Consider the following 12,009-nt stretch of genomic DNA (forward strand, 5'->3'; position numbering starts at 1 on the left):
TCCATGAAAGTCGAGCCCACGTTTATTTTCACAAAGACAATAAATTCCGTCACTGTTTACGCGACCATTCATGTCAGTCCTAAAACTTTTAACTGTACAGGTGTATGCTCCGTTAAGAACCACGGCGACCAGTCGTCCGTACGTCTTTTCACGGCGCCATCCAGAAGGGCATGGACTGCTGCGACTGCGTTTTGGCACGGGGAGGGGGCGGGGGTGGGCAGCGGTACCCCTGAATCCAGTCTAAGGAGGCAGACAGGGAACCCCCCGGGTTACCTGACCCCGAGGCTTTGCCAATCGGGTGTTCGTCCTCTTCGTCGGAGGAGTCGCCGGCGTACGCCACCAAGCCCGTTTTCAGTCTCTTTCCCGCAGGTTCTGTTGGCGGAAATTTGGGGAAAAGACGCAGAAAAGAAAGAAAACAACAACAACAACAGCAGCATCGGCGACAAACATGGCAACATTTCAAAACCGTCCAAAATTGGAAGAAACACATTAGTACGGCAGATGGCGTCCCGGAGCCGCCGCCGCGGGAGTGTGGGGGGTGTGTCCAATGGAGGACGGGGCAGGACGGCGTGGAAATGGCGGCGGCACCCCCCCGGGGATGACAACATGGAAGAGAAGGAAAAACAGAGAAAAAAGAGAAAACACAAAAACAGGAGAGAAGCTCGTTAGTGAGGAGGGCCAAAGACTGCACAGTGATGATGTCATCAGAACGGGACAAGAGACTGGAGCTATTTAGGCACCGAGGGAGAATCCTGGAAGAGTCAGCAAAAGCGGCAATGCTTTGCCGAGGTGAATCCGTCGCACACAATCTTTAACTTTTAAGTTTCAATTACTGAGGTGGGAGGGGGAGAAATTTGACCAAAGAAATGCCATGATGTACTTACCCACAAGGCCTTGCGGTGGTGGTGGCCTTCTTTCCTCCATCTTAGGTCGGACGCCATTAAGGGGAATCATCGGTGGAGGCATTAGCTGCCGACTGGAAAAAGGGGAAAAACAACAAATCTCAGGTATGATATCTATCTTTTACAAATGTTGAAAAAAACTTAATATAATATATATATATATAATAATAATTTGATGTGGTAACCACTGCAATGACTAAAATTGATCAAATAATGCACTAGTTGCCTTCTGGAAAAACGAAAAACACCAAATCTTAACTATATTAATCTTTTTACAAAATGTTGAAAAAAAGTATTATACTAAATATAATAATAATTTGATATGGTAACCACTGCAATGACTAAAATTGATTGAATAATGCATGTTAGAAAATAACGGAAAATTAGTTTAGCATGGTTGTTATAATGATAGTTGGAATAATAGTGACTGTAAAAAAGTGGGCATACCCGTCCCTCTCATTCGGTGGGCCCGAGGAACTTGTCGTTGGGGTTCTGACGGTCTCGGGGCTGCCCGTGGAGTAGCCTGCACCTAAATTAGTCATATGAATGGGTCCATGCTATGAGCAGAAAGACACACAGGCACCGTTAGCAGACATTCTCAACCAGATTCGACCGGCCACGCTATCAACCAAGTGTCATTGTTTGGACTTTATTACTTCTTACCCAGTCATGACGCGCATATTAATGTTTTAAAAAAAAGTTCACCACTACACGGCGGTTTTTGTCCGTATAATATTAAGAGTAACAACAAAAAACGAAAAAAAAAATAGGCGTTTCGCTAACCTGATAGCCTAGAAGGTTACTGTCGCACTCGTCGGGTACTTCTTCGGTGAAGCGTCGTTTCTGGGCGGGGTTAGCCGACATCGAGGGAGGAGCCTGCGTTTTGGGCGGAGCCACGCCCAACGGAATGTAGCTCACTGGAGGCACCGTCTGCGTCGAGATAGGATGGAACGGTGGAGTCGGCCGGAAAAAAAATGGCTGCGTTTTCCATTTACCTGAACTACTGAAGCGGAAACCGGGGCGGGAACGGGGGCCCGGACCGGCGGGTGAATGGGCGGCGGCGGCAGGGGCGTCGGTAGAGGAGCTGTGACGGGAGGGGCCGGGCAAATAGGCGGGGCTAGATTGGGGGGAGGAGGCGGCGGAGGGCCGGGAGTGGGCGGGAACTGAGGTAAGACTACTTTTAGCTGGTTGGGTGGAGGGATGGGAGGGGGCATGGAGTAGGGCATAGGTGGGGGCTGGTGTTGAGGTGGGGGCACCGGCATGGGGTAGCCTGGTTGGAAACCGGCTGGGGGGTAATAGCTGGGTTGTGGGGGTATCCCGTTCATCACTGGGGGTGGTGGGAAGCCTGTCAGAAGAGGAACGTGTTTTAGTGGCATGGAGGGCCATTAATATGATTTTTACAAATTTAAAATGTGCCTTGTTGTGATGGCATCATCGTGTTCATTTGACTGAGGAAGCGAGAGTACTCTGCATGAACCTAGAAGGACGGCAAAAAAAAGTCTCGTACTGGAGATGATGGGCGAGAAGTGCTACTTACCGTCTGAAGCAGGTTTTGACACAATGTTTTTGCTGCGGCCAGACCTTCTGGTTTGGGATGGCTGGAAAGGAAGATGGAAAATATATCAATATCCAAGTACTGTTTAATATCCAAGTACTGTTTAATATCCAAGTACTGTTTAATATCCAAGTACTGTTTAATATCCAAGTACTGTTTAATATCCAAGTACTGTTCAATATCCAAGTACTGTTCAATATCCAAGTACTGTTCAATATCTAAGTACTGTTCAAACCAGCTCTAAAAATTATATTCATGAGAGACTTTAATATCTAAATATCTACTGTTTTCAACAGTACTTAGAGATTAAACTCTTTCGTGAATATAATTTTGAGAGCTGATTTCAACAGTAAACTCTGTCACCATTTAACCGGCGACCAAACATCCGGTCCTGATTCCATGCCATTGAAATTGGACTTAACATAGCGTAAAGGAACCCTACCTAATATAGATGTACATGGGCTCAAAAGCTTCTCTTCCAGACGTGGGTTCCAGACAGCCCGAACCTTTTCCCCTGAGGAAGACTTTAGCTCCGGTCTCGGCCTGGATGTGCTGCAGGTACGAACAATTTGGCCCCTCCACCCGCTCTTTGACGGCAAAACTGGGGACGGCGTGCTCCAGGCCCACAAAGGTCTTGTCTTGAACATAGTGCATCTGTCCAAACAAACACATTTGCAATGACGCCGTCGCCATGATTTTTTTTGTTCTTCCGCAGAGTGTCAGGGCTTACCCCGGTGTGGAAGTGTGGCTTGACGGGGGGCAACGACGGCGGAGGTCCTTGCGGGTAAGCGGTCGCCGAAGTGACAGTGGACGAGAAGGAGGACACGGAGGAGGAAGCGGTGGCGGCTTTCACCACCCCGTTGGTGATGATTTCTTTGATTTTGTTTACAGCTCCTGAAAACGCAATCAAACGAAAAAACTGAGGAAAAATAATGATAAAGGACTTGTAGAAGGACAAGTACTGACGGTCCACCAGCTCCCGCGTCTGTCCTTGAACGTGAAGATACAGAGGCCGATCCCTGAGAGGGAAAGATCGGAATCCGTGTTGAAAGGTAAACGATCAAACTTAACAATTCACTGATAGCTCGAAAGGAACGTCTTAGTCACCCTGGTGGTGCTTTGCCCTTCTCCTCTGCCGTCATGTAGCGCCCCCTAGTGGATACGGCAGCGCTGCTTACTTTGCTAATCTAGAAGCAAAACAGACAAAAAGAAAATAAGACTTCCTAACTCAAAATGAAAGGATTTGCAGCATTTAGCTTAGGTTTTACAGGATTTGACACCAACCTGGCAACCTTGACTCCATTAATTAACCAATCCAATTGCTCACCTCATCCTGAGTCTGTCCTCGCGTTAAAAGGTTCCGGCATGTGATTGGGACGTCGTTGATCTCGACCTCCGCCACTACTAGGTCATCTTTAGCCTTGGGTGCCATCTGAGGTTTCCCCACGGTCAAAATCTGCCACAACAACACATAAAGCTACAAAGTTAAATGGGCAAAACACCCCCAACACCACAGTCAATACGTATTTGCCGTTCACCTTATCGACAGGGCCAGGTGCGCCGATCTGAGAAGGGTAAAGTTTCCCTTTGGCTACCAGCATAGCATTGATCTTGGCGGCCACGGCGGCAGCGGCATCCAGAGCCCCGGTGGGTGCAGCCTCGGCCTCCCCCGGAGCTCCGGAGTCGAGGCTCGGCTGGTCCCATTTGCTTGCGCGGCGGCTGGCGAGACAACACAACAATGGGGGGAAGGTTTATTACATGTTTACAACCATTACAATTGAAAAATCATAGCTAAAAATGCACAGTAAATGCAGGTTTAAGAACAGTTCCATATGCAAAGCTACAAAGAGCTAATGTACACCGAAGGAGTCCTCCATGATTACGTAAAGCAGCTGACTCGTTTAAGGAAGGTAAACCGTTATTCCAAAGCAAACAACAAACTCACCCGCCGTTTTGACTTCCACCAAATGACATATATGTCTCGAATTGTGCGTCTTTCGATGGGTAAAGACACGAGATGGTTGTAGTTTCTTATGTTTAGCACAGGTATGATAGTAGCTAAGCGAGAAAACTATCATTAGCAAAGCTATGGAAGTCTAGATGTCTGCGGACGGGGTCGGCGGCGTACGTGATGAGTGGCCATCTTGCGTCGCGGAATATAGATGCTGGGCTTTAATTGTAGTGCAGGGGGATGGAGACATTTGCTATGAATTTGTTTGGATGTTAAAAATGAAAATTTACAATTGCTTTTTTTTATCAATTTAGGTTAATAATTGAAGATGGTATGTTAAAAAAGACAAGCATTTTAAAGATTGATTGGAAAGTGGAAATTTTGACCGATATTCTCCGTTGACAATTGCTATATTTAGTTAATGGCCCCGGTGCAAGATGGCCGATGCTTGTCCCCGTATCTAGGAAATACACACTTCCGTTTCCGGTTATTGAGTCGCCGCTAGAAGGCGTCAGAGGAAAGTTTGTCCTTTTGGAAAATCGTGGCGTTCACCTGCTCGGTTTATGAACACGCACATAGAGGTACGTTTATAAAAGTATTAAATATTAATCCCAAAAGAGATATTTTAAACGGAGAAAAGCAGCATTTTCTGGCCAAAGTTTTTATTAAAACCAATTAGGTCAAAATATTTGTATTATATTGTTGTATTCAGCTTTCTTAATTGTATCCATGTGGTGTTCAAAATGTTTGCTTGTTAAAGAGAATCAGTTAACATTTAGTAACCAGTAATGAATTAAAAAAAACATTAATAAACCAGACCTGCGTTACTAAGTAGCAGTCTAATGTTTAATTTTGCACACAATTGTGCACATAAAACACATTCAAAGTTTGAAGCAACAATAATGTCATCCTATGTGGCATAACGTATAAGATGGAGTTGTTGTTTTTATTTTGTATTCTTCTACACAGTTTTAACTGGTAGTATTTGGAAGTGTTTAACATCTGGAATTATTCTCTTTTTTTAGGTGGACAACAACCACTCCAGTTTTACGGTTTAAAATGGATTTACGTCTAAACCTGGTCTCATCTCTAATTCACCAAAATGGTGAGTATTTTTTTGTTGTTGTTACATGACGTAGTCAATAATTTGTATTTTTGGACCCATAAGCAAAACCATGAAAGTCAATTGTCTATCTATACTTTTTCTACTGAAATAGCAGTTATTATCATTCAATTGAGCCATTCGATTATTGTAATGACGCAGTTCGCATGTAGGTGTCACTATAAACTCAAATGTGAGTACTGGAAGAAAAACAACATTTTTACAATATTACGAGTACCGTATTTTCACGACTATAAGGCGCACCGCATTATAAGGCCCACCTTCAATGAATGACATTTTTTCCATATATAAGGCGCACTGTATTATAAGGTGCACTGTCTATTTTGGAGAAAATTTAAGTCTTTTAAGTGCGCCTTATAGTCGTGAAAATACGGTAATTGCTATTGACTTCCAGATATGAAGCACTCAGTACTTTACAGTCACCTCTAGAGCCAGCCATAATTGATGTTTTGGATTTTTTTTGCATAAAATCTTGCAGTGGGGGAGGAGCTATATGATGGAAGATTTTGTAAACTAAGATGGCATCTGAATATTTTACAGTATTGTTTCATTTCAGGCGTTTGTGTTTTTTTTTTAATATCCGATAGTGGTGTTTTTTCGTTTTTGGTTTTCTGTTTTTTCCATATATAAGGCACACTGCATTATAAGGCGCACTGTCTATTTTGGAGAAAAATTAATACTTTTAAGTGTGCCTTATAGTCGTGAAAATACGATACTTTGCTCAACATAAAATGGACGTACTTTGAGCCTCTAAATCCAAACATGGTCAAGGAAAGAGATTATCTGTTGTTATGGCCAAAAACTTTGTGGTGTTCACATGTGTTAGTTCAGCGTCAGGAGGTCAAAGGTCAGGCCGGGCCCGACTCCACACAGACGCCCGTTGATGCGCCAGAAGGGGCGGGAAAGAGCAGACGTGTCATATTTACTGTCTTTGCCAGTACGAGCCCAGGTGCGAAGCGTAATACGTATGTCGGTTGATGTAACCTCCGGCCCCCGGGGGCCCCGCGGTCCGGTCCTCGCCTGATCCTGTCCGCCGACACCCACGTGCGAAGTCCCCGGCTGCGATAGAGAGGAGGGCGCCGTGCCGCGGGGTCGCGTTGACTCCAACAAAGAAACACTGTCAGCGGCTTGCGGCTTTGCCGTCAAACTAGCAATTACGCGGAGGGCGGCCATATTTGACCCTTTTGGGAGAGACGGTGTTCAAGACGTGTTTTTTACAGAAATTACATAAATCGTTTTTTTTTTTTTTGCCTCTTGGTGGCAAATAATCTATTTTACATTGAATTTGTATTGATTTATACTTTTAGATTTTTGTTTTTAACAAGTAGATATTGTATTTTAATTGAAATATTTTTACATAAAAAGGGAAAACTAAATGTTCCCTCAATATTATACCTTTTTGTTTTTAAATTAAAAAAAAATTGGTGCGAAAGTGGCGGCCCGCGGGCCAAATCTGGACCGCTGCATAATTTTTTGTGGCCCGGGAAAGTAAATCATGAGTTCTGACTTTCTGTTTTAGGATCAAATTAAAATGAAGAGTATAGATGTATATTAAATTTCCTGATTTTCCCCCTTTGAAATCAATAATTGTCATTTTTTAATCAATTTTTTTCTGTGTTTTTAGTTCAAAAATCATTTTGTAAAATCTAAAAATATATATAAAAAAAGCTCAAATAAACATTGTTTTAGATCAATTAAAAAATGAACATTCAGGGCTTTTAATCCAGTTCTTTTAATCCATTAATTAAAAAAAAATCTAAATATTAAATTTAAAATGGCCCACATGAAATCAAGTTGACGTTAATGCGGCCCGCGAACCAACCCGAGTTTGACACCCTTGCCATAGCTTAACCCGGTTTTGACATAACATGATGCATAACGCCGTTTTTTTTACCCATGAAGGGTATGTAGAGGAAATCGCAAAAGGGTCAAAGGAAAGAGGGGAAAACATATGGCGGCGGGATTGTATTCTCGCAGGCAAAGAGAGCGGCGAGCGGCGCCTGGATCTTTTCGCCGTAAATCTACGCGGGGCGGGAGCCTCTTATACAGCTCGCAGCGGGATTTTGGCCCGGGGCGAGGCCTCGTCTGGTCCGCCCGGCGGGGTGCTTTCCTGAGCCGGCCACTCCGGGGGGAGGGGCACCTGCGAGCGGGCACGATGACTGGTCAGGAGGCTGGCGGGGGAGGGGAGGGATGGAAAAGACACCAGCCGCTTCCAGGAAACGGACATCTGTTTAATGGATGAAATCTTCAGGTAGAGCGAAGACGGACATTCCCGTCCCTATCCCCGTTCTTAGCTAGCCGAGGCTAACGAGGCTAGCTAGCCGAGGCTTTTGTCGTCCGCCGGCGGAACGAGGGTTTTGATTGGACGGGCCCCCCTAGCAACAAGGCCAAAGTTTATAGATGGGCCGGCCTGCCAAATGACACAATATTTTCCATCCGTGAAGTTTATCAAGCACTCAGTCATCCTAGCAGACACCAGGGAGGATTCAAATCCCTTCAATTTCATATCTGGAGTTTTTATAATGCTAAAAGGTACACGTTGATATGAGTTCACGCTAGTTAGCGTTAGCGTTTTCTACGTCACGGCTTGGAAATGTCAACTAGGCACCTGAAAAAAATAATGATAGGCACCCATTACTTTGCTTACTTGAGTGTGTAATAATAATTTTTGCTCTTTTTATCTTTCTATTTATGTTTTTTTAAAATGTTATGGAAAAATGTTGCCCTTTAAAAGAGGGTATAAGACATTTTGGCCATATTTCATTGAGTGGATAGTAGATCTCCGTGAGTGTTTTGTTTTCTTCCTGGCGTTTTGTCGATGTTACATTCCTTTGAATGGGACAATGTTGTCGAGATAGCGGCGGCCGTGCATGTTTGCTACATTAAGGCCTCAACGGGAGCAGCCCCCCCTGTGGTGGGAGCGCACACAGCTGTCCATGATAAGTGCAAAGGGAGCGGTCGCCAGGTAAATGAAAACACATGCGGCCACCGTAGGAAAGCCTTGGTGGTGCAGACGGGATCGAGAAATTGAGGTTTGGGATTTGGATTTGATGTTTGGATTTGGTAGTTGGATTTGGTAGTTGGATTTGGTAGTTGGATTTGGGATTGGGATTGGGATTGGGATTGGGATTGGGATTGGGATTGGTTTTGGATTTGGGATTGGAATTTAGAATTTAGAATTGGAATTGGGATTTGGTAGTTATATTTGGTATTTGGATTTGGCATTGGGATTTGGTAGTGGGATTTGGTTTTTGAATAGGAAGAGGGGAAAACATGGCGGGATTTGGTATTGGCATTGAGATTTATATTGGGATCTGGGATTAGGATTTGATATTTTGATTTGGGATTTTGATTTGTGATTTTGATTTGTGATTTTGATTTGTAATTTTGATTTGTAATTTTGATTTGGGATTGGTATTTGGGATTCAGATTTAGGATTCAGATTCGGGATTCAGATTCGGGATTCAGATTCGGGATTCAGATTCGGGATTCAGATTCGGGATTCAGATTCGGGATTCAGATTCGGGATTCTGATTCGGGATTCTGATTCGGGATTCTGATTCGGGATTCTGATTCGGGATTCTGATTCGGGATTCAGATTCAGGATTCAGATTTAGGATTCAGATTTAGGATTCAGATTCAGATTTAGGATTATTCAAGACAAATTATATGGGGTGGCAGACATTTTTTTAATAAAGATTTTTTTATAAACTGTAATAACCTTATGTTTGAAATTTTAAGACATCATTATTTTACATTGTACAGTACTTTACAGTATCATGCCATGTTTTTCATGAACCTGGCAGAATAAAAAAAAAACAGCCATAAACACTGAGAATGTTTTCCCACATTCCAATAAATCAACACCAGTTCCCCGTTTTAATGTCTTGATTTATTTTGGAAATCTCCCACACGACACGCTCTCGTGGAAATATTTCAGACCATCCGGAAAGTCATCAAAAGTCGATTTCAATCAAAAGCAAACTTTATAGTCACCGTTAAAGTAACTTCATATTAGCCCTCTTCTCCCGCACCGTTAAATATCGACGTTTATGGCTTTCATTAGGAATTATGAACTCTGGAGAAGAAAAAAAATAAAAAATCTGCCCTGGCTACAAATGTTTCTACCAGATTTGACAGCTCTGTCCAACTGTCAGTCCAAAAAATTGGATCACGCCAGTACATTTGAACACCCGTCGTGCCCCTTTTTCATTTTTATTTCATTTTATTCCTTCTTCCAACACCCTCCGGTGTAACAATATTTGCGCTAAAGTACAGTGGGCGGAGCCTCTGAGGTGGGCATCGAGTGAGCCAACAAAAAAAAAAAATGTGACCAGACGTCAATCTTTTTTTTTTTTTTTTTTTTTGGAGTCGTATTAAATATCACTGCTTTTAAATTTTCTTTCCTAACACAAGAGCTGTAATCCAACAGGAACGTTTTTTGGGGGGAAAAAAAAGTGACTCCCTTCACTAGTTTGAACCAAATTTGGTGAGCACGTTGGTGATGATTAGGCTAAACTGTAGTGGACTTTTTTTAAACCAGTTTTGTACTTTAAACAATATTATAAAGTGTACTTTATGCTACTAAATAATCCTGAGCTATTTTGATACTTAACATTTTTTATGGCACTATTTTAGACATTTGAATGAAAAATGAAGGAAAAATAACGATGAAAGAAAACAAATTCCACCAAAAATTCCAAAATGAGAAAAAAATGACAGTAAAATTTGTGGTACCTTTGTTTTTGTTTTGTTTTTGTTTTTTGCGAGACGGGCAATTACAAACCAACCTAAAAGCTGGAGCATAGGTGTCAAAGTGGCGGCCCGGGGGCCAAATCTGGCCCGTCGCATCATTTTGTGTGGCCCGGGAAAGTAAATCTTGACTGTCAACTTTCTGTTTTAGGATCAAATTAAAATGAAAAGTATAGATGTATATAAATTTCCTGATTTTCCCCCTTTTAAAGCAATAATTGTCATTTTTTAATACATTTTTCTGTGTTTTTAGTTCAAAAATCATTTCGTAAAAGCTAAAAATATAAAAAATCTAAAATAAACATTGTTTTAGATCTATAAAAACTGAATATTCAGGGCTTTTAATCCAGTTCTTTTAATCCATTTATATAAAAAAAATTAAATATTATATCTAAAATGGTCCGGCCCACATAAAATCAAGTTGACATTAAAACGGCCCGCGAAACCAACCCGAGTCTGACACCCTAAATTTTACAGTGTTCAACCAGCTAGCCTAGCATGCATATTTTAGGGATGTGGGATGAAAACCGATGAATACCCGTAGAAAACCCACACAACATGCTAACTCCACCTGGGATCGAATCCCTCGACCCCAGAACTGTGAGGCCAACGCACTAACCATGCTAGTTGTATAATATTTCACCCAATAATCAGATCTCTATTCCACCCTGACATGTCAATATGGCCCAAATCATGATTGATTTTTGTTTTCACAGATTATTAAACGTCTATGGCCGTCAATGGGAGACAATGACATCCACCAATCACCTTTCATTCCACTTGGGTAAGAGATGAAATGACTCATAGAATTGCAGAAAGTCTTTATTTATTTAGAGCGCTATATTAAGCATGAATCCAAACATCAGTCAGCGAAAGCCATGCGTCTTTTGTCGGCAATTTTGCAAAAAAAACTCCCAAAATTATGTAAAGCATTCCTTTAGTTTTTTTTTTTGGCAGAAGTGCATTAATATCGGACCGCAAATGTTTGCGCATGCAAAAAAAATCGCCCTTCAAATCGCCGACAATCCCAGAAAATGCTGTTTTTACATTTTTTAATAACAATAATAACAACCACTCACCTACATTTATGGTATTTAAGTCAATGTATTGACGTCAATGGCAGATAACAAGTCAAAGAACAGAATATTTAGGGATGCAAAATTGAACCTTTGCAAATGGAGAAATAATGTGATCATGCTAATGCTAATGCTAGCATGGGTAGCCATTATGCGACACCATTACACCCACATAAACACTGAAAGAGACAAGCATAGGAATATTAATGATGTCACCAGGATGGGTGGAGCATCTAGGATACTCGTATTTGATTGGCTAAAATAGGGTGTTACTCCCCGGAAATATAGTTTTTTTCCATTCCCTTATCTTATATTAGACGTCCAGTTGTGTAGTGTCCAATCATTTTTTTGCTATGAATTTAAGTGAGTATCTCGTTTGAAGTGGTAGAGAATTAAATTTCTTATTTTCTTGTCCAAGATGCTCCCCCCTAATTAGTTTACCACTTGCAGACGTCCAATCCATACAATGGAGAGTTTATGCAGTAATTTAAGATGGCAAAGAAGATATTAGAAAGTATCGGCATCAGGTTTTACCAAGCAGGGATCCAAAAATCGGTAGCAGGAACCAAAAACACTCAAGTCGTCCGTTTGGGTTCTGAACCTACTCCAAAAGCGAAGTGCTCTGATTTCGTCCGGTGCAATTAACAATC

The 12,009-nt window shown here is 42.1% G+C and overlaps 1 protein-coding gene across 1 annotated transcript; it reads right to left on the reverse strand.

Moving 5' to 3' along the window:
• Window positions 1–4: 4 nt before the first annotated feature.
• khdc4 (KH domain containing 4, pre-mRNA splicing factor) lies at window positions 5–4,581 on the reverse strand. Its single transcript, XM_077721167.1, has 14 exons — window positions 4,403–4,581; window positions 3,996–4,176; window positions 3,785–3,913; window positions 3,565–3,644; window positions 3,424–3,476; window positions 3,188–3,351; window positions 2,900–3,111; window positions 2,440–2,500; window positions 2,319–2,379; window positions 1,898–2,247; window positions 1,686–1,832; window positions 1,350–1,459; window positions 885–976; window positions 5–372 (listed from the first exon to the last, which is right to left on the reverse strand). The coding sequence occupies exons 1-14, from the start codon at window positions 4,429–4,431 to the stop codon at window positions 149–151; spliced, it is 1,893 nt and encodes a 630-aa protein (XP_077577293.1). The 5' UTR covers window positions 4,432–4,581; the 3' UTR covers window positions 5–148.
• Window positions 4,582–12,009: the final 7,428 nt, after the last annotated feature.

This window comes from Stigmatopora nigra, chromosome 7 (genome assembly GCF_051989575.1).
Source record: "Stigmatopora nigra isolate UIUO_SnigA chromosome 7, RoL_Snig_1.1, whole genome shotgun sequence".
In the NCBI taxonomy this organism is placed as follows: domain Eukaryota; kingdom Metazoa; phylum Chordata; class Actinopteri; order Syngnathiformes; family Syngnathidae; genus Stigmatopora; species Stigmatopora nigra.